Source organism: Camelus bactrianus, chromosome 19, assembly GCF_048773025.1.
Source record: "Camelus bactrianus isolate YW-2024 breed Bactrian camel chromosome 19, ASM4877302v1, whole genome shotgun sequence".
Lineage (NCBI taxonomy): Eukaryota > Metazoa > Chordata > Mammalia > Artiodactyla > Camelidae > Camelus > Camelus bactrianus.
The window spans coordinates 6,683,194-6,703,690 of record NC_133557.1 but is presented as its reverse complement, the minus strand read 5'-3'; the positions used below and the strand labels follow the sequence as shown (position 1 = coordinate 6,703,690).

Sequence of the window (20,497 nt, the reverse complement as noted above, 5' to 3'; positions counted from 1 at the left end):
CAGGAGCCCACCCGTGTTAAATAAAGTGTGTGGGGCAGGCCTGCCCACTATCACTGGCCACGGTCTCCCCTGCCTCTGCCCAGAGCTCCACTGAGTGTCATCTGGTGCTTAACAGTGACTCTGAACACAGCCTGGGCGGATCTGGCCCTTGAAGGGTGCCCTTGGCTGCCTGGGAGGCACTGTCCAAGGAGGAGGAAAGCCTGGTCATAGGGGCGCATACAGAGAAATGGTCCTTGGCGTTTGTGACTAATGGGCAGGCCGCTTTCCACTGAGCCCAAGTTTCTAGCTCAGAGTTCAGTTTCCCTCTCCCACATGCATGCCTTGTGGACATTCCTTAAATTCTCCTGTAATAATTGAGAAACATGTCAACTTGGGTGAATCCATTAAAACTTTGGTCCCTTGAGACTCTGGTCCTTCCAACACCAGCTCTAGGGGTAGATTAAAAAACAAACTGTATGACTCCAAAACATTATCTAACAGTGTTCCTGTGAGTGTCTCCCATATGTTTGTCCCTTTGAAAGGTTCAGGGCGTGTGGATCTGGAGCCAGACAGACTCCCAGGGCTAAGCGCTTCACAGCTAGGTGACCTGCGCACCCATTTCCTCAGCTGTAAAAGCTGGTAGTGTTGAGAGTTGAATCAGTTCATACATGTAAAGCCTTAGGAAAGTGCCAGGTACCCATGTGTGACAGCTTTTATCACCACGGTGTGTGATGCTGTGATCACCATATGCAGGGGCAGAGCAGTGTAGGATTCTGCTGCAGGGGAAATGTTCATGGTCTTTCCCTTCAAGAGAGAGGCCCCTAGAAGCCACCCAGGTGGACACAGGAGTGGAGGACACTACATTTCCCTCAGGACTTTGGCCTGATTCATTCCTGAAGACATAACCTGAGTGTGTTTTTCTAAGGCCTCGGAGCACCTTCTGAGTTCAGTATGGATGAGGTGATGGCCCTAGAGAGGTGGCCCTGCTCCTGCCAGCGTGTGACTGGTGCCTCTGTCGAGGTGAAGGGGGTACTCCCGGAAAGGACTGACCTCAGGGCCCTCTCATCCCAGGAAGAACCTCCCCCGCGAGTTTGTGCTTCAGTTCTTGCTGGGCTCCTAACGTGCCTTCTCCTTCCCCTCCTCTCTAACTCAGATGGAAGAACTGGTGGGTGAGAGGCATCCTGACTCTGGCCATGATTGCATTTTTCTTCATCATCATTTACCTGGGACCAATGGTTTTAATGATGATTGTAAGTGCCATCTGCATGTTATTTTAGTTTTGCCTCTGGTTTTTCCTGCAGGACCGGACATTTTAAGTGCCACGTGTTGGGTTGGTTCTGGGAATCAGTTGGGGTTGAGGCTCCTCAGACCACATCTGCCTTAGAGTTTCTCACCTTCCAGCAGCCAGCTGGAGGGTTGTCGATGGGCCAGTTGGACATGGTTAAAGATATCTCTTCATTTTAACATTTGATTTTATTAATTCAGCTGTTATATTAAACTGTGACCCTTGCTGTGAGCCTTTGTGACTCTTGGTTTCTTTCTTGTTTTGCTGTGGCCTCACCCACAGGCTTAGGACTTTCATTAAGAAATCCCAGTCCACAGTACTTTTCTCTTAGTCTCCACAGTGTCATGGACAGGGTCAAATGCCTAACAGCTGACCGCTGAGCAGAGCCCTTGGGACTTGTCAAGTATGTAATTCTTTTCAAAGTCAAAAGGGGAAGAGATTGAGTCCTGGGAGTTTCTACAATAAAAAGCCAAGTGGAGTTTCAGAAGCATATATTTATTGTGAGAAATTGGATCTACTCCGTGCCACATGAGAGGCATCATTGCCTTGTGGGATGGTGCGAGACAAAGGTGGAGATCAGGGTCACTCGGGGACTGACAGTGTTCTTAAATATAATGTTTTTCTTGAAGGCCCATGCCCTGTTTCTGTTTCCAAAGATCATAAGAACTGGGGAGGTGAGTAAGTATTCTAATTCTTCTGTCCTGCAGGTGATGTGTGTTCAGATTAAGTGTTTCCATGAGATTATCACTATTGGCTACAATGTCTACCACTCCTACGACCTGCCCTGGTTCCGAACCCTCAGCTGGTAAGCTCTCTAGCCTCACAGGGACCCTTAACAGATTTGGACAAGTGTTTTGTGGTAGGTATTTACTGTCGTGCTGGGAGGGAGCCGGTGGTGGCCATGGGCCGGCACAGCACCTTTGAGACCCAAGTACTGTGTGGGCCGGGCTGTGTGGCCGGTGGGGGGCGTTTTAGTAGTTACCTGGGGTCTGGGCTCTTCCTCAGAGGAAACCAGAATGGCTGCATCCGTGACCATGTTTGCCTCGGCACTTGGAGTCCTTAGACTCCGCACAATCCCGTCCCCGCCCCCGCCCCCTTCTAGATAGGTGTATCGTCCATGCTGTGGTGTCCCAGTGTCCCATGAGCGTCATCTGGGAGCTGTCAGTGCTAGTCTTGCTGTCTCTGGAACTTGGCTTCCTCACCCTTAGAACAGGTGATTGAAACCTAGTCAGTGTTCTTTGGAGGCTCCATGGGTGCTGATGGGCAGGAGTGAGACTGGAGGCAGAGGATCTGGGCTCCTCGGAGGAACTCTGCTTTCTCCTCCTAGGAAAGGGCATGGCCGTCTTGAAGCAAAAACAGAACCAAAACCTGTAATGCAGGTGATGTCCGAGACCACTTCCTGGTCTGCAGCTCTCTGCAGTATTGACCACACTGTTCTCAGGCCGTGACATGTGAGCAGAGGACTGCCGTGGTCCTGAGAGCCCTGGGCCAGATGCAGACCCTTCTCACCCTGCCGTGTGGGACTCAGGGATTGAGTCCATTACTCAGCAGGCCGGAGGTTAGCATCTTGAACCCCAGCAGATCAGTCATGGCCCAGGGAGTGGACATGCTCGGACTTGGGCTGGACACATCCTTCTCAGAGATGCTTCCTCATCCCTGAGCAGCACAAGCTGCCTCGCAGTCCCCATGCCTGCCACCTGCCCCGGTATAGGTCTCTCTCGTGGCTCTTTTGTAGCTGGAAAGCAGTTTTCACTTTAGTTAATATACTCACAATGTCTGACCCCTGACTGTGGTGACTGGCCAAAGAGGGTGTTTTTCGTATAATAGAAAATAAACCCAGTATGGGAGTTCTTGAACTTCCACAAGTTAAAAAATAAAGAGAGAGAGAGAGAAACTCTCCATTCTCTTTCCTGTCTGGATCTTTGCTGAGTGGTTAGAGCCGGGCACTTGTTTGCGTACTTGGAACCACCACCGAGGCTGTGAAGGCACATGAGTGATGGCCTCTCCCTTCCCGGAGCCCCAGTGGAGGAAAGAGCATATAAACAAGTGAAGAGTTAATGCTAGTGAAAGATTTGTGTGTCAGAGCCAAGCTTCAAAGAGGGAGACAGTCTGAGATGGAGCATAATTCATTGCTTCGTGAAGAGAGCAAATACTTCATGCTATAGAATTAAATACAGGAGAGGCAGATATCATGTTAGGTCATGCAGGGTTTTATAAAGAAATGGTATTTGAGCAATGAGTGAAAAACTGGGTAAGTGAAGAGGATATTCCAGGCAGGGAAAAGAAGGGAGCACGAAGCAGACAAGTGGAGAAGCCAGAGAAATCCATTTTGGCAGGCGCGCGGGGTCCCTGGCAGGAAGAGTGGAAGTGACTGCGGAGGGAGGGCGAGGTGTGTTTCGGAGCGTTGGCTTATGATCTGAGTGTTAAGTTAGGCCTGATAATGCTTCCAAAGTGGCAAAAACTGAGTCCCAGGTTTGTGATAAATGGAGAGTGTATGAAAGCCACAAATTTCTAGACAAAGCTCTCACCTGCAGTGTCACCCAACAACAGGGAACCGTGGTCCACCTGTCCCTCTGCAAGGTTCCCCGGGGGGTCTCGGGTGTTGGGTGGGCTACTGCTCTGGTTGCTGGCGCTTTCTGGCAGCCTCGCTGTAAAGGCGAGGCCACACGGGCCCCTCCCTTTGACAGTGACCTGCCTTCTTTTACAGGTACTTCCTACTGTGTGTGAATTATTTCTTCTATGGTGAAACAGTGACGGATTACTTCTTCACTCTGGTCCAGAGAGAGGAGCCTTTGCGGATTCTCAGCAAATACCACCGATTCATTTCCTTTACTCTCTACCTAACAGGTATGTGTTAAGCGGCTCACCAGCTCTTGTGTCTCTCTTGGTTTTGCATAGCAGCTGAGGAGGGGCTGGGGCATTTCTTGGTTAATGTAAGATTTTGATGACCCTGACTCCAGCCCCGCCGGGGAGTGGAGCTGAGGGTTCTGCCTTACATAAGCTGTAGCAGCTCTTCACAAAGAGAACTGAGACGGAGGGGCTTGTGTGGTTGTGGGGGCTGCAGTTTGTGCCTCCTGTCCTTGTGTTCCAGGTCCTCCTGGAACACAAGGTCCTCTGGACCCCCCTGTTGGCAGAGGTCCGGCAGAGATCCTGAAACAAAGACCACCCAGGAACTTGTGTGTAAAAACAGGTGGCCATTTTAGGAGACTGCCTGAGGGACACTGCAGTATATTGGAAATTTTACTAATTTGGGTTTAAAAAGACTCTGTGGGCGGGGAGGGTATAGCTCAGGGGTAGAGCACATGCTTAGCATGCACCAGGTCCTGGGTTCAATCCTCAGTACCTCCATTAAAAAAAAAGAATGGAATTTTGTCAAAATAAAAACTTCTGTTCAAAAAAAAAAAAAAGATTCAGTGACTTCAGAGGAGCTGGGAGCTTACTCTTTGAGTCTCTGTTAGCTCTTCTGTGATCTTGAGCCAAAAGAGCAGAGTTACTGTGAGGATTTGATCAGATACATTAAAACTTGACTAACAGTAGAGTGCTAGATGTGAGTCTAAACTCAGTTAAGACAGTAGTTGTAATAATGCTAATGTTCTTCACAGTTGTGCTCAAAGCCATTTTGAGGCACATGAGATACTTCTTCTGACCTAAATTTTCAGTCTGACCTGATTTTCATCAGTTTAATAGCAGTACTTGGTTCTGTGAATGACACCTGGCTGCTGTGGAGTCATAAAAGCCCCACCCCTGCGTCTCTGTGTGCCTGGAGCCATCCCCCACTGCAGGACCCTCTGCACACCTGCGTTTCTGTAGGGAAAAGAAAAGAAATCTCTTGATGTGTGTTTAGCCTAACAAAGCCCATCGCCCCAGAAGATAGCCCGGCTCACAATACCCTAGGGGACAGTCCTCACTTCCTGCCCTTATCAGAGTTGTAAATCCTGTTGTTCAGAGAAGTCCCTGACAGATCTGACAACTGATCAGGTCTCCATGCACGAATTGATCCTGCAGCCCCTCCTCCTTGTGTGCATGGCCCCTCCTTACAATAACAGACCCTGCATGGTCACCCCGACGCGCACATGGGTCCCTCTGGTCTACTAGCCCACACTTGTCTGTAGCAGTGCGACTATTAAACTTTTCCTTGTCCTTACTTTCCTCGTCACCGGCCCGCTGTGTTGTGTCCCACATTTGGTGGCCTGTGCAGCCCTTTGAGGTCCACAGCTGTGAAAATGTGAAGAGCACTGCCGAGAAGCCTGCTGCACTGGGGAGAGTCAGGGAGCGTGCCTCACAGCGGCCCCCGCAGAGAGATGCTGGGGGCTGGGAGCAGGGACGTGCTCTCTTCTGGGCATCGCTGCTTTTGAGGGGCCCAGCAGACTTCTGGGTAAAAGTCCCTTTCTGGAGACTTTGGTCACATAGGTCAGTGAAAGATAGATGCAAGGATGGCCTTGGCCTCATACCCGGTGGATTCCCCCTTCTGCCAGACCTATTCTTAAAGGGTCAGGTAATAAATATTATAGGCTTTGGGAGCCGTCCTCAGTTTTCCTTTGTAGGACAAGGAAGCCTAGACAACATGCAAACAAATAGGGCTGTGTTTCAATAAAAGTTTGTTTATAAAACAAAACAGGCAGCTGGCCTGACCATTGTTGGCCCCTGCTCGAGGATCAAAACATTCCTGTCTGGTGAACAGTGTCCTAAATTGTCCTAAATTGTCTACAAGATCTTAAAGTACTGCCTTCCTTTGATTGTCTTGAAGGAGTCTTTTTTTTTTTTTCCTTCTGACTGTTTATTTGAGTAACTGGTTTTATCCCCTTGGGCTATGGGTTTGTGCCCTGGTTAACTGCTGCCAGGAAATTAGCAAAGAACTACTTAACACAGCTCGAGGAAATGCCTAGGACGGAGAGAAATGCAGAATGTGATTCACGGTGCCCTTTCTGCTCCTCCCTCCTCTAACCAGGGTTCTGCATGTTTGTGCTGAGTCTGGTCAAGAAGCATTACCGGCTGCAGTTCTACATGGTAAGGGAGTGGGTGTGTCAGAGTCAGCGTTCCTGGAGTGCGTGCAGTTCCGGGGTAACTCAGCAGGCCTCCCCTCCTTCCTGGAACAAATCAGGACCCTGGAATGTAGTCTGTTCTTATGTATCTGGAACCCAGAGGATGGGGGGGGCATCCCCACTGAAGTTTGGTGGCTCTTTATCCACTTAGACACAATCATTGTTACATAATTTATACCCTAAGGCAGTCTCTCCACTCTGGACCTGAGGGTAGACTCCAGGTAAGGCTCAAGGTGAAGCTTCAGGCATCGCCCAGAGATACCCTACCTGCTGTAATAGCCCCTCAACTTGAAAACACCCCCTCTCTGAGCGTCCCAAGCACTCACTAAATACTAAGAAAACGAGAAGTACCCAGGCTTTTGGAGCACAGAGGGGCTGACGGGCCACGTGGGCCCTGCTTTTGATGGGAACCGTAGCTGGGAAACAGACTTATTCCCAGAGGCCTGTTCTGTACCTTTTCATTTCCAATAAGACCAGGTACAGAAACAGGTATCTTTCCTACCCATTTCTCAGCAGTTTTCCATTTGGTATTGACTGCCATTAGAAGTTCCTTTCAAGATAAACTGCTAGGTAAAGTTTTACCTTCTTTTGCAGTTTGGCTGGACCCACGTAACATTACTGATTGTTGTAACCCAGTCACATCTTGTCATCCACAACCTGTTTGAAGGAATGATCTGGTGAGTGACGTCAGTGAGGGGGATTTTTCCTTTCACTTGGTGGGTGTTGTCATGTGTGGGTGGGCTGAGGACCCCTGCTGACTGTCTAAGCCAGCGGTTCTCACCTTTAGATACACCAGAATCCCCTGCAGGGCTAGTTACAACACAGATTACTGGACCCCACTCCTGAGTTTCTGCCTGAGAACTTGAATTTCTAGTCCATTCCCAGGTCCTGATGCTGCGGGTCAGGACCCGCACTTTGAGAACCGTTGTTCTAGGCTAACAGGTATAGAGACAGTTAGAGTCAAGGACGGTGCAACAGACTTTGAAAATCTAAAGGAAAAGAATTATGATTTCCTGGCAAGAGTCAACAACTGAAAGTCATGAAGAAGAAAACTTGAATAGATAATAATTACAAACGAACTTTGAAAATTGCATAAGGATCCACACCTGGGAAAAAAAGACCAGTGCTAACAGCTGAGTTTTATCTGACCCTTAATACTAAAGCTGATAAAAGCACAAGGAGGGAGAAACAAGAATGACAAACTAATAACCATTCTAAACTAACTATTAGCAAATAGAATATGGCATTGTGTCAAAAGAATGATATACTTGGTAGATTTTACTCCAGAAATGCAGTGATTTCAGCAGGAAATCTGTCACCTTTGATAGAAATCAGCAGCCCTGACTGAAGAAGCTATGACTTTAGTGAACAGGTGAACGCACACCCTGGTGTATATAAGAGGAGCTGAAGTGTTGCGGTTAAGGTCCCAGACTGTGCCTCTGTCTCCGGATCTCAGAATGAAGATGCAGTGACACCCACCGCCTGAGGAAGAAATTAGCACAAATATGTAAAGTACTTAGAACAGAGACTAGCTCACCTGAGTGTTAGCCTCAGTCATGATTCTGTTTAAAACAATGATGGTGACCTGGGAAGATACACTCTACCTTTCTTTCAGACTTTTTGTTGGGTGATTCTAAAGAGTGGTTCATGCTAGGTCCTCATCTTTAGGGCCACACGTACTGCTTGGTTCCAGAGTGAATCATGTTAAATCTCTAGTTTTTGGTCTTCAAACTCAACCCACAAGACTGAACTACAGTTGCAGAGCAGAGAACGTGTGCTAGAAGCCTCATCGCAGTCCAGAGCACAGGTGGCTGGTGGAGACAGATGTTCTAAATCACCCCCCTTAACAAACAGAAAGTCAGAAAATATTGCCCATAGTTGAGGGACTAGGAGATGGAGATTTATGTATATTAAACTGTAATGGAGGAAATTTTTAAAAAGTGACTGACAGAGAGTGAGGAGAGGAGAGAGATGGGACTGTCCCCCTTTTCATGGTGGGGATGACCTGGACCACTGGCAGAGAAGAAATCTGGCTATGTGGACTGCGGTCCTGCCATCAGTGAAGTCCTGGGGAAAGACAGGGTTCACTAGAGCTAGTAATAAACAGTTAAAAAAAAGAGTTGAACATTATGAAATACACATAAAATATATGACTTAGAATTATGGAGGTAGCTACTAGAAGAAAAGTCAGAAATAATTAAAAGTAGTTATTTTGGAAAATGGGAATAGGGATGGGGGAAACAAAGAGAACTTTATTTTGTTTTCTTTCCTTTACAGTTTAAATTTGTACTATTGTGTGCATAGATTACTTCATAATGAAAAAAGAATAAATGCCATTTTATAAAATACCACCTCTATTTACTCAGTAGTCCTTCAGTGAATATTTGAATGCTGCTGTGTGCCAGGTTCTAGGCATGGCTTATATGGTGTCTTATTGCTTTTAAACTTATTCCTTAAGGGGTAATATGTACTTTATATATTGTTTTGGTACTGAAATTTATGAATGGCATTGTTTTGTGGACTTTGGAGGTATTATCTGGGGTAGAATTGATTCTTACTGTAGTTTATTTCTTAGGTTCATTGTCCCCATTTCTTGTGTGATCTGTAATGACATCATGGCCTATATGTTTGGCTTCTTCTTTGGTCGGACCCCGCTCATCAAGGTAAATGGATCACCCTAATGTGGACCATCACCGTGAGGGAACGGTGGTGCTTTCAGCATGGATAGTTCAGCTTGGGAGACAGAGAAGAGGTCCCACTGGTGTGTACACCTTCATGTCATCTTGGAGAAAGGCTAGTAGTAAATTGGCTTCAAGAGAAAAGCCAGGGAGAGGGTACAGCTCAAGTGGTAGAACGCATGCTTAGCGTGCACGAGGTCCTGGGTTCAATCCCCAGTACCTCCTCTAAAATTAAATAAATAAATAAACCTAATTACCTCCTGCTGATTTGGGATGATCCCCAGATTTTCAAAAAAAAAAAAAAAAATCCAAAGGAAAATTTGACAACTGCAGAGGGAAAAAAGGAGCTAATAGAGAAAAAAATGTATAGCCCATATAGGTACATCTTTGGAGCTTCAATCTGACTTTGAGTGTTGTTATTTAATTAGTATACTGTTTTATAATATAATTAAAGTATTTGGCCAGTTGAAACAGAAAGGAAACTGAGGGGTATCAGGCAGGGAACAAGGAAACCAAACGTGGGGGTATTTTAGAAGGGGAAGCGGTTAACTGAAGGAGATTTTTTTCTTTACTAGTAGAAGGGTTTTTAACCAACACCTTTTGTTAAGAGCTTGCTCTCTGTCCACAGCTGTCCCCGAAGAAGACCTGGGAAGGCTTCATTGGGGGCTGCTTTGCTACTGTGGTATTTGGCCTGCTGGTAGGTGGTGGCTCCTAGCTGGGCGGGGTGTGGGCAGAGGCCTCCCACCCACCCTCAGAGCCCATCCAGGGCGAGAGATTAGGTCTCCCAAGGCCAAGGACTCTGTCCTGCTGGATGGTGGGCTCGCTCTGCAGAGGGGCTTGGGCGCGGCCCCTCCGAAGCCCGCACGACAGTGCCCACTGTCCTTCACCCGCCGGCTTCAGGCAGGGCCCTGGCGGTCGGGGACCGGGGACTGGGGCATGCGCACCTTGTGCTCCTCTCATGCCGCGGCCTGGCCGCTCCCAGGAGGGGCGTCCTTATCCAGGCATTTGCTGTTTTGCCTGAGTAAGAGGTGAGGTGGGCAGGCCATTCCAGCACAGGTTTTCTCCTGCGAGTGCCCTGCCTAGAGGGCGATGATCTTCCAGCCCTTCCTGGAGCATCCATCCCTACTTCTGACCTGCAGGCCCGTCTCGCTGTTCTTCAGGGTTGTCCAGCCGTCCTTCGTTCTTGGGCCCTCTTCTCTCCCTTCAGGTGTCTCCTCACTGCACCGCCCACCTCACCCCTGCCATTTCCAGTTAAGAGACCTTGAGAAAAATGGGCCATAGCTCCTCCAAATGGGGTGAAGTTTCTTATATAGTTCTTTGCCCAAATTCCTTCAGGTCTTTCCCAGATCTATTCAAGACCTGTTGTTTGAGCAAGCAGGTGTGAGGCTCCTCAGTGGGCCATAAGCCCCTTGATTTCAGCACCCCCCGCAATTCAGGTAAAATACACACGTGGTTAAACATGAACCTCTGATATAGTGCGTGGCTCGCAGTTAGGGCGCTGAGCGCTGTGTGGGACTCGGCCAGACCTTGTCTCCTTTGTCTGTTCCTCGTCCTCAGCTGTCCTACGTGATGTCCGGGTACCGCTGCTTTGTCTGCCCCGTGGAGTACAACAACGATACCAACAGCTTCACTGTGGACTGCGAGCCCTCGGACCTGTTTCGCCTGCAGGAGTACAACATTCCTGGGGTGATCCAGTCGGTCATTGGCTGGGTATGTGCTGCGCACTTGGGGCGAGCGGTCCTCCACTGGAGAGTGACTACAAAGAGAGCACCCCCCACCCCCCAGTGCCTTCCCTCCGCTCACTCACTTCCTCCCTCCCCTAAGTGCAAGCCCCAGGGTGGAGCGGAATTGTTCAGGTCAGTTCAGAGTGGGGGCAGGAGGAGGTGATTCTTCCCACTTCACATCATTAAGACCAGCAGTTCTGAAAGCATGCTTTTGGGCCCGTCGGGGCCCCTGAGATCCTTTCCGGGGGTCCGTGAGAGCACAGTTATTTTCTTCATAATGTAAATGACATTATTTGCCTTTTTCGCTTTGTTGACACTTGCCATGATGGTGCAGAAGCGATGGTGGGTAAACTTGCGAGCATCCTAGCATGCGTGGAGGCAGTGGCCCCAAACTGAACTGTCACGGGCTTCATCATGCCACACCCTCGCAGGACATCTTAGCCAGTTCATCTTCAGAATGTCTTTGATGAAATAGTAAAGTGATTAATTTTATTAAGTCTTGACCCTTGAATACACACCTTTCTAATACTCTGTGTACCAGAATGGAAAGTATACATGAAATGCTTCTGCCAAATTCTGAAGGGCAGTGCATGCCTAACGGAAAAGCGTTTGTGCACCTGTTTGAGTTATGAGCCACACTAGCTGCTTCTTTATGGGGATATGACTTTTATTTGAAAACCCAACAAACTATAGTTTTTCAGATTTAGATTTTGGCAGGCATTTTTCTTGAAAATGAATGGAGTGGGTCTGTCACTTCAACAATTGATAGTAATGGTTCCTATAGACAAAATTTGGCTTTTCAAGTAAAAGTTAGAATGTTGGAAAGTGTATACCTGCCACTGTGAGTCTGACAGCTTGTTTTAATACTCAAAGGCTTTTCTGATGAGACCTGTGGTGATTTTCACATATGATGCTTTGACATTGTATGGTGAAAAATGTGTCTACGTTTGGAAGAATGTTTATGTAACTCAGTGAACCAGTATTTTCGAAATGGCCAATGCACAGTGTTACACAGTCATGCCTGGATAAAAGATCCATTCAGAATGCAAGGCAGACCAATGGGTTTTTCCCCCAAGCATTTAAAAATGTTCTGTGTAAAGTTTTTAAAGGTTATACTCCGTTTACAGTTACAACAAAATCTTGGCTATATTCCCAGACCAATGGATTGTAATGTAAGGGTACAAAGAAGTCATTGACAGGATTTCAGATTCCACGTTGCACCAATTTTTAGAAAACTACCACTTGTCAAGTTCTGGTATCATATCACAGAATACCTGTAATTATCTGGAAAGGCAGTGCTGAGTACTCTTCCTTTTTTTCAACTACACATCCATGTAGGGCTGGATTTTCTTCATACACTTCAACCAAAACATTCCTCATTGTGCAGCAGACTGATTGCACAGTATCTTAATGTCCTCTGTTAAGCCAGATATTAGAGATTTACCCAAAACCCCCAAGCCAGTTTGCGTACTGATTTTGTTGGAGGGGTGGGGTTGAATAAAGTTGGTTTAATAACATATTAACAAGTAATAAGCCTGGGTTTGCAGGCACCTTGACTGACTTCATTTATTCTTCTCAGAAAACTGTCCGGATGTACCCCTTCCAGATTCACAGCATTGCTCTCTCCACGTTTGCCTCGCTCATCGGCCCCTTTGGAGGGTTCTTCGCTAGTGGATTCAAACGAGCCTTTAAAATCAAAGTAGGAGAACCCTTTGCTCTCTTCCTCTTGTTGTCTCCCAGGGGGCCCCCTTTTCACCCATCTTCCGCCTTCCTCCCGTCCCAGCCCATCAACCATCGCCCCCTTCACAATATCAGGCTGTGGACCCTGGCTATTAATATGTGCTCTTCTCCACACATTTAATGTAGGTACGTTAAGTGAAAATACATTGTTTCCAAGAAATTCCGTAGTTGGAGTTTCAGTTTATTTGTTAATATATCTTGTGTCTTTCTTCAAAAGAAACGTTCCGTAATTTAATAAGCTTGTGTACTATTAGAGCGCCAGCATTTGAATCAGCACTTTTCACTTTCTGTTGCCCTCAGCTACTCAGGGCAGTATCTGGGCATGGAGGCGGGACCACAGGCCAGGCTTTGACCTTGGCCGAGGCCAGGCTCACCAGTCCTTGCCCTCCTCTGACAGGACTTTGCCAACACCATTCCTGGCCACGGAGGCATCATGGATCGCTTTGACTGCCAGTATCTGATGGCCACCTTTGTCAACGTGTATATCGCCAGTTTTATCAGGTACAGTGCCTTCCCACCTGAACCAGGTTGGTGGATTGTGAAGTGTGGGGAAGTTCTAGAATTTTAGCTGTTTCTCAGTTTGAGTGAAAAGCATCCCAAATATGAATGCCATTTTCAGTTGTGCTCATTTGTGGCTTCCCTGAGGCCTCCTGCCCTCCGTTAGTGGAGGGTCCAGAGGGGGAGCAGCTACTTGAATGATCAGGCCCCGGAAGTGGCCGGGCCGCGCCCAGTGCTGTTCCTTCACGTCCTTTTTCAGGGGCCCGAACCCCAGCAAGCTGGTTCAGCAGTTCCTGACCTTGCGGCCAGATCAGCAGCTCCACATCTTCAACACGCTCAAGTCTCACCTGATCGACAAGGGGATGCTGACGGCTGCTCCGGAGGACGAGTAGGGGCCCCCCGGGGCCGGGAGAGCAGGACCAGGACTGAGTGAGGGACGGGTTCCCAGGCAGGCCCAGCTGGTGTAACTTGGACAAAGACAAGGCTTCAACTCACTGTCTTTTTTTTTTTTTTTAGTGTTTTTATTTGTGGATTTAAAAAACAAAATCTGTGTATACAGTCTACGTGCTTCTGATTTGGGTTGTGAGTAAATACAGTTTGAGTTGGAAAGAAGTCATGGGGGTAAAACCATTTGGGTTTTTCAAACAAGTTTTTAATAACCTGGAAGATGGTGTTTGTTGCCCAGCTCTGGAGGGCCTGCTTGGTGTGTCCAGCTCCCAAGCCAGAGCTTCCCTTTCTGGGCTTGATCAGAGAGTGGACGTTCATCTGAGTTCATCCAGTTTAGGTGCCCCCCACCTCCAGCTGCCAGGGAGGAGGTGTACAGCTTGGGTGTCTTTACTGCTGGAGCGCTTCTCCATACGCCCTGCCTTGGAGCTGCAGGAGGGCGCCGTAGGCTGGAGGGATGAAGGCTTTTGATCAGATAACCCTTCTGTTCACGAAATCCTGTGAAGTATGAGCTCTGCTTTAGGTATGGGCTCACCTTACTTCCTCACAGGCTGAAAGCAGGTTGCAGTTTTTATTATTTTCAGAAAGCATGAGAAATTATAATCTGGAAAAAAGCCACACTGTAAAATTCCAAGCGTATGCAGCAGAGTGTACTGTTAACTGGGCCCTTTCCCGCTGGTGTGAGGCTCAGGGGGCTCCTGGAGGGCGGCCCGGCGCTCTGGGTCTTTTCAGGGATGATGCTGTTCACATTTGTGCTGCAGACTTGCTGCTGAGTCCTTCCGGGGGGCTTGTACCTGTTGGGCGGGGAGCAGAGGGCTTCCCATTCACACACCCACGTGCCCTTTGCTGGCTGGCCACCTGTGTAGCTGCTGTGTTGTGTGTATATATAATTACTCTTAAGGCAAGTGTGTATCTGTGTGTGTTTTTAAAAAAATCACTTATTTCTTACAGTGATTTCAACTGTACCATGACTTCGTCACTGAAACCGCAAAGTCCTGCTTACGGCTCTGGATAACCCCAGCCAGATTAGCGTTTTTAATCTTCCGGATTAAGTGCACATTTGTTACGTAATGTGACCAGTTTAAATGTAGTTTGTATTTTGCAGGGGGACCTTTCCTCTCTTAAACTGTGATTTATTTATTTTTTTCCTTTTAATCAGAGGAGTGAGGTTAACTTCTGGAACATACGTTCTCTGTCAGGACAAGAAGGAAGGGAGCACAGGAGCGAGCGAGCGTGGTGCCCAAATGTGCCCGTTACTCAGTGCCACTCGGTGCTCGTTGCCAAATGTGGGAGTGAAGTTCGCTTCGGCACTTGGTCTGGCTCTGGTTTACTTTGTTTCTGTTTAGCCTCAGCCTTACCGCATCCTAGAACGCTCACAGTTGGCCCAGGTCCCTGGGGTGTCTGGCACGGGGGCTGACCCCTCTCGACATTTCAGTTCAGCCACCGTGTGACCATCCATGGGCAGTAGCTTCTTCCTTCTGAACGTTTATTTTTCATTTTAGTACACGGCTTTTCTTCTCTAGATCCAAGGCCCCCTTAAAGGCAAAACGTGTCTTTGCACGAGGTTTCAGTGCTGGCTGTGACCTGGGCAGGTCGCATCACCCTGTGGGTTCTCAGCTGTCTTATAATTCCAGTAGCCATGATTCTGGCTGAACTAGTACCTGTCCCAGGGCCTGCAGGGGTATTGAGTCATGTCCTGAGCACCCAAAAAGCAGGTGCTTTCAGGCCTTTTCTAAATGCTTGTCCTTAAAAATACTTGTCTTCAGCAATAAATCTTAAAACAATGGAGGTGACTAGTAATGAATCTAGTTTTCTGACTGAAGAATGAACTTGGTTCCCCAAACCAGAGATAGAATGGCACCTCATTTGTCTCATGTCGCCCCACTGGGGGCAGAGGGTGGGGTCCTTGGGAGCCGGGCGTCCCAGTTGGGACTTGGCTGCAAAGAGCCACCCTTGAATAGGTCTGCCTTCGGGATCAGGGAGCCTGGCACTTCCTGCAGACGTGGCCGCTGATGGGGGCCCGGGAAACTGAAGCTGGGTGCTCAGCAGGGCTGCCATCAAGAAGGCTGCAGAGTCAGCTGGGGTTTGTTGTCTTCTGACTTCCTCGAGTGCGTTCAGGTGCAATGAGGGCAGTTAGCAGTCCAGTAGCCGGGAGACGGACGCCACCTTGTGTCCATTTAGTGCATTGTTTTTCTTTCTCCCATTTACTGAAAATCACCACGCAGGCAAGATTCCAGAGACTAATTGTAACACTCACCCGTGCAGATCTTAATGAGTGGCATAACTTGCTTCAGATCTCTTTTTTTTTTTTTGTGAGAAATAAAATGTGACTGAAATTGTGTACCCTACCTTGTCATGGGTTCGGTTTCTCGCTTCCATGAGTGGTTTTGTTTCCCACTTGTTTTTGAGGTCATACATATTGTGCAGTCCCGACTTAGAGTTTTTGTTTTGTTTTCTAACTTGAATCCTATGCACTGTCACAGCGTCCTTCCCAGGTACCTCGGGCAAGAGGCACGAACGCGTTACTCGTGAGGAAGCTGAGGGCTGGAGGGGAGAGAGCTTGCCCACGTTACTGTGTCCCTTTGAAGGTGGCCCCATCTTTCTCTTCCTCCCAGAACTACCCCCCTTTCACACTGACCGGCAGGAACCTTACTCTCTTGGGCTTCCAGGTAGGTAGCGGCCGTTGTTCTGACCTAGGGCTGCCTCTCAGTAGAGTAAGGCTTTCAACTGTCTGTCTGTGCGCCACGCCTTCAAAGGCAAAGAGATCTCAGCTGTGAGGGTCATTGGGGAGGCAGACTTGGGGTACTGAAGTGTTGGGGTTTTAAAACATGCGGATGATTTCTGAGAATACAGGGCCAGGATATGTGAAGCCTAGGATTTTATGGCCGGTGGCTTTCAAATCCATTGGCTCTTTGAAAACTACCCCACCTCCCCTCTTCTCCCAGATGCCTATCTGTTGGGGCTCCTTCTTATCCTTAAGTCATTAAGTTACCAGCAGAGTGTTTGTTAATAATAATTGCAGTAATAGCAATAGTGCTTAACATGTGCCAGGGACAGTGCTAAGGGTTTACATAAATTATCCCTTTTAATCCAGAAAACAACCTTTGATTAGGTATTATCCCCATTTTATAGAAGAGGAAAATGAGGCACCTTGACAAGCTAATACGCGCAGTGGTTAAGAAGATAGGCTTTGGGCTCAAATAGTCCTGGATCTGGGCAGGTTACTAGGTGCAGATCCAACCCAGTTGGGTCTGCTATTAGCACCTCCCTTGTGGGATTGTGATGATTTTATGAGAGAGGTGTGTAAACATGGGTACAGCGCCTGGCACATAGTAAGAGCTCAATCAAGGGTAGTTTTTATTGAACTCAGCTGGTCATTTGAAGCCAAGTTAGTGTAATGCCGGAGACTGGGTTCTCAGCCACTACACTGCCACTGCCCTGCACACCGCCTGGGTGTCCAGAGTCTAGAAAGTGACCACACCCTCCTTCTAAGAGAAGCAGTCCAACCGTAACAGCCACCTGCAGCGTCTGGGTACTTGGCACTCACTGAGAAGGCAGCCTGACGGAAGGAAGGATGTGGAGATGTTCTGGAATTAACTGTTCCTAGTAGGGGTGGTTTGCCTGAGGGCTTGCCCACCTCCTGCTGCCCTGGCTCTGGACTTTCCATGGGGAAGGAAGCCCTTTCTTCTTGCCCGGTGGTGCTTCCACCCCATGGGTGGTGAGGGACGGTGTGTGGCTCGCTCTGGACCCCGTGTCCCCCTCTGCTGAGGGCTGTGCTCTGTGCACATGGCTCAGGAGACTGCACGCTTCTCCACGTGAGTGGGCATCTCAGGGCCAAGAAGAGTGGGAGAGAGAGAAACCTCTGTAGCAGCTTCTAATGCAGAAGGGAAGCCTAAACGTGCTCTCTCCTGTCCTTACAACGCAAGCAACCATGGGCCTGGTGCCTCTTTCTTAAGAGTTAACAGGATAGGTGCAGGTGACCATTTGAGGACAGATGATGTGGGGTGTTTCTTTTGGGTTCTAGGTTAGCAAAGGGTCACAGGTGACGCCTGAATGAAGGGAGAACAGGCGCTGGGTTGAGTGAAAAGCGTTTGAGTTTTCCGAATGAGGTTGGAGGAGCTGGGGAGAGGGTGGGGGGTGGAGCATTCTTCACTTTGAAGGGCTGGTGTTGACAGAGAGCATCTGTGAAGCTCTCAAGCCAGCAGCATAATAATGGCTTAGAGCCATCGGCTTGACTGGGGACTCTTTCCTGAGCATCAGTGGGGAATGAAGGGCAGACCCAGAGGCCCGCTCTGTTTAAACGGGAGCCTCTCCCCGCAGTCAAGTGATGAAGTAGGGATTACACAGGAATCAGGGACATGGCTGTGGAGGGGTCAGTAAGCAGCGGCCGGGATGGACCGACCCCGGGCTTGCCCTCTCGCCCTTCTGGACTCAGGCTTGCCAGGCCTGGCACTTTCTCTCTCATCATTGCATATAATGGACCCAGGCAGCTTTCTACTTGTAGAGGAAATGGCTCTAAACTGGGGGCGGGGCCCCTGGGCATCAGGTTGAAGTCGCCTCTGCAGTAATCTCCCTGTGTGGTCTCCCTACAGTGGTCTCCCTGTGTGATCCCCCTGCAGTGGTCTCCCTGTGTGATCCTTCTGCGTGGTCTTCCTGCAGTGGTCTCCCTGCATGATCTCCCTGCGTGGTCTCCCTGTGTGGTCTCCCGGTGTGCTCCTGAGGGCTCCTGAGGGCTTCCCTTAGGCAGTGCTCAGAGGCTTTAGTTGGGTTTCGCCACATGGTGACTGTGTCCCAGCTGACATTGTTTGCTGACATCATTCACAGTACGGATCTGTCCTTGGCTGTTGGAGCCCCTTTTCTCACCTCCTTTAGGTTCATGGGCTGGCTTTATGCCAGGAAACGGCAGGATGGAAAGGGGTTAAGAAAGTACATACATGTTCTTTTAAGGGGGTCCTTTGTGTGCTGTTTCATTTACATCCCGTGTGGCTGCCTTATGTCACAGTGGTTGGGTGTCTGGGAGCAGATTACCAAGGGAAAGAGCTGAGCAGACCTCAGGGCCAGTAAAACCCAAAGACTTGGAACCAAGAGAAAAAGGCAGGGGCAGGATATGGCGGTTTACTGTCATCTGGCCAGAGGACTGTTGAGAAGCCTCTGGGGTGCAGCAGGACGAACATGGGCAAAGGTGAGGCCCGGCCTCCCGCAGCAGGCAGAGGCCAGGCTGTGTCCCTTGTGGGTGTGGGGACCAGAAACTGGGCTCAGGAGCCCATCCGGGGAGAGTCAGTGCTCATGGATTGTGGATGATCTGGAGTTGAGGCTGATACCAAGTTTTAATTTTTATTGGTGTTTAATGCTTTTCCCAAACAGGAGGGGAAAACCAGAGTGGTAAAGACAGGGGGCATCTTGGGAACCCTGGTGGTGATGGGTGAGTGAGACACTTCCTCAATTCTTTTCCCTCTGAAGATCTATTTAGTTAGAAAGTTACCCCAAACATAGAAATGGCCTGCCCGCCTCCACTGGGGAGAGTCAGGTAGTCACATGTAGCCACAGCAGTGTTTGTGCCGTCCCGAGGTTGGCCTTGACTTTGCTCTGGCCCGGCCTCTGGCATTTCACTAAATCCATGTGTTTTTGCCACGGCTGACCGTTCTCTGTGTACCGTCTGATCGATGCGGAATAATACGTGCAGATTCTCTTTCAGTGCAGTTTCAGAATATGATACACTGTCCACTGGAAAGTATTCACCTTATTTGTATACCTGAGTCTTCCTACTCCACAAATAAACATGTGTTAAACTCTGGCTCACATGTGGTTTCTGATGGGCGGAGTGCTGTCTTGGCGAGAGACGGGGGGTTTGTTTGTATGGAACCAGCGTCACTTCCCAGGACGCTGCCGACCACGCCCTGCTTCTGAAAACCTCCTCTGCCCTTGGCCTTCGCCACCTGCTCCCTGGCTTTCCTCCTGTTCCCTTGGCTGCTTCTCCTGAGCTGCCTTTCTGGGCATCTCTCCCGCGCTGGCCCTCAGATGGTGGCACTCTGCTCCGACGTTCTCCCCGCACTGAAGGCTCTCCTGGGGGTTCTCACCCACTCTCAGGGCTCCAGTTACCACGCTTGTGCCCTCAGGTCCCAAGTCCACACCCCTGACCCACATGGGCCTCTTCATGTGGACTTTGCATGGCCAAACCCAGGCCCAGGCTTCTCCTGGACCTGCCCCAATCCGGTGTTCTTGACCCACCATCTGTTCTGCTATACAAGCCGGCAAGGAGGAGCCATCTCATCTGTAAGCCTACCTGCCCCTTCTGCCTTCTCTACCCATCAGATTCCTCCTGGTTGCCAGCTGTCTCCCTACAGCCTGGTCACCTCTGCTCGTTCATTCCTTACATGATAACTAGGGTGACCTTTCTCTGCTTGACACCTTCCTGGGGCCTGAGGGCAAAGTGGAGGCTTATTACTAAGGTTCCCAGGCTGTTCCATGGGCCCCTCCCTCTCCCAGCCACACCCGCTGTCCCCTCTCTGTCCCAGGTGCTCTGATCTTTTTTTTTTTTTTAACCTTTTTTTAAATTGAGTTATAGTCAGTTTACAATGTTGTGTCAATTTCCAGTGTCCAGGTGCTCTGATCTCTTAGCCTCTGCACGTGCTGTTTCCTTCTCCCTCCCTGGTCCCCCCAGGCTGCCTCGCCCCTCCTCACCTTATGTCCCTCCGTCAGCAGCACCTGATGTGGGAGTCCTCTGTGCTCCCCACCCCAGGACTGCTTTCCTAGCAACAGCGTAGGCCCTGGGGGGAGGTGGGGGGGGTACCCAGGTCTGACATCCTGGGTCCAATGCCCGGGCCAGTGGGGCCTCTAGATTGTTTGCCTTTTGGATGGGGGCCTCTGCCTTTCTTGCCTGTGGGGACCCTGTTTTTAAACAGCAGAACTTCTGGAGTGAATTGCTTCCCAACACTCATGGTGTAAAAGATAATGCATTTATTTTCCTAAATCCAACAAAATCTGACTCCAAGCCATCAGTTTCCAAGATGAGTGAACAATTCAGCATTAATTGTCTTCCCTTACTGCCTTCTCCCTTGACCAGGAGTCAAGGGCTCGTGCGGTGCTGGAGTGATGGGACCCCTGGTC

At 49.1% G+C, this 20,497-nt stretch overlaps 1 protein-coding gene across 1 annotated transcript in view; it reads left to right on the top strand.

Annotated features, from left to right (window-relative positions):
- Window positions 1-19,184, top strand: part of CDS2 (CDP-diacylglycerol synthase 2) — a 46,462-nt gene extending 27,278 nt beyond the window's left edge. Inside the window, exons 3-13 of the mRNA XM_074346953.1 lie at window positions 1,133-1,229; window positions 1,972-2,069; window positions 3,972-4,111; window positions 6,213-6,271; window positions 6,901-6,983; window positions 8,882-8,969; window positions 9,613-9,681; window positions 10,542-10,694; window positions 12,288-12,407; window positions 12,846-12,949; window positions 13,206-19,184. Of these exons, the coding sequence (XP_074203054.1) occupies window positions 1,133-1,229; window positions 1,972-2,069; window positions 3,972-4,111; window positions 6,213-6,271; window positions 6,901-6,983; window positions 8,882-8,969; window positions 9,613-9,681; window positions 10,542-10,694; window positions 12,288-12,407; window positions 12,846-12,949; window positions 13,206-13,338 (1,144 nt within the window). The 3' untranslated portion in view covers window positions 13,339-19,184. The remainder of the gene's footprint in view (window positions 1-1,132; window positions 1,230-1,971; window positions 2,070-3,971; window positions 4,112-6,212; window positions 6,272-6,900; window positions 6,984-8,881; window positions 8,970-9,612; window positions 9,682-10,541; window positions 10,695-12,287; window positions 12,408-12,845; window positions 12,950-13,205) is intronic.
- Window positions 19,185-20,497: the final 1,313 nt, after the last annotated feature.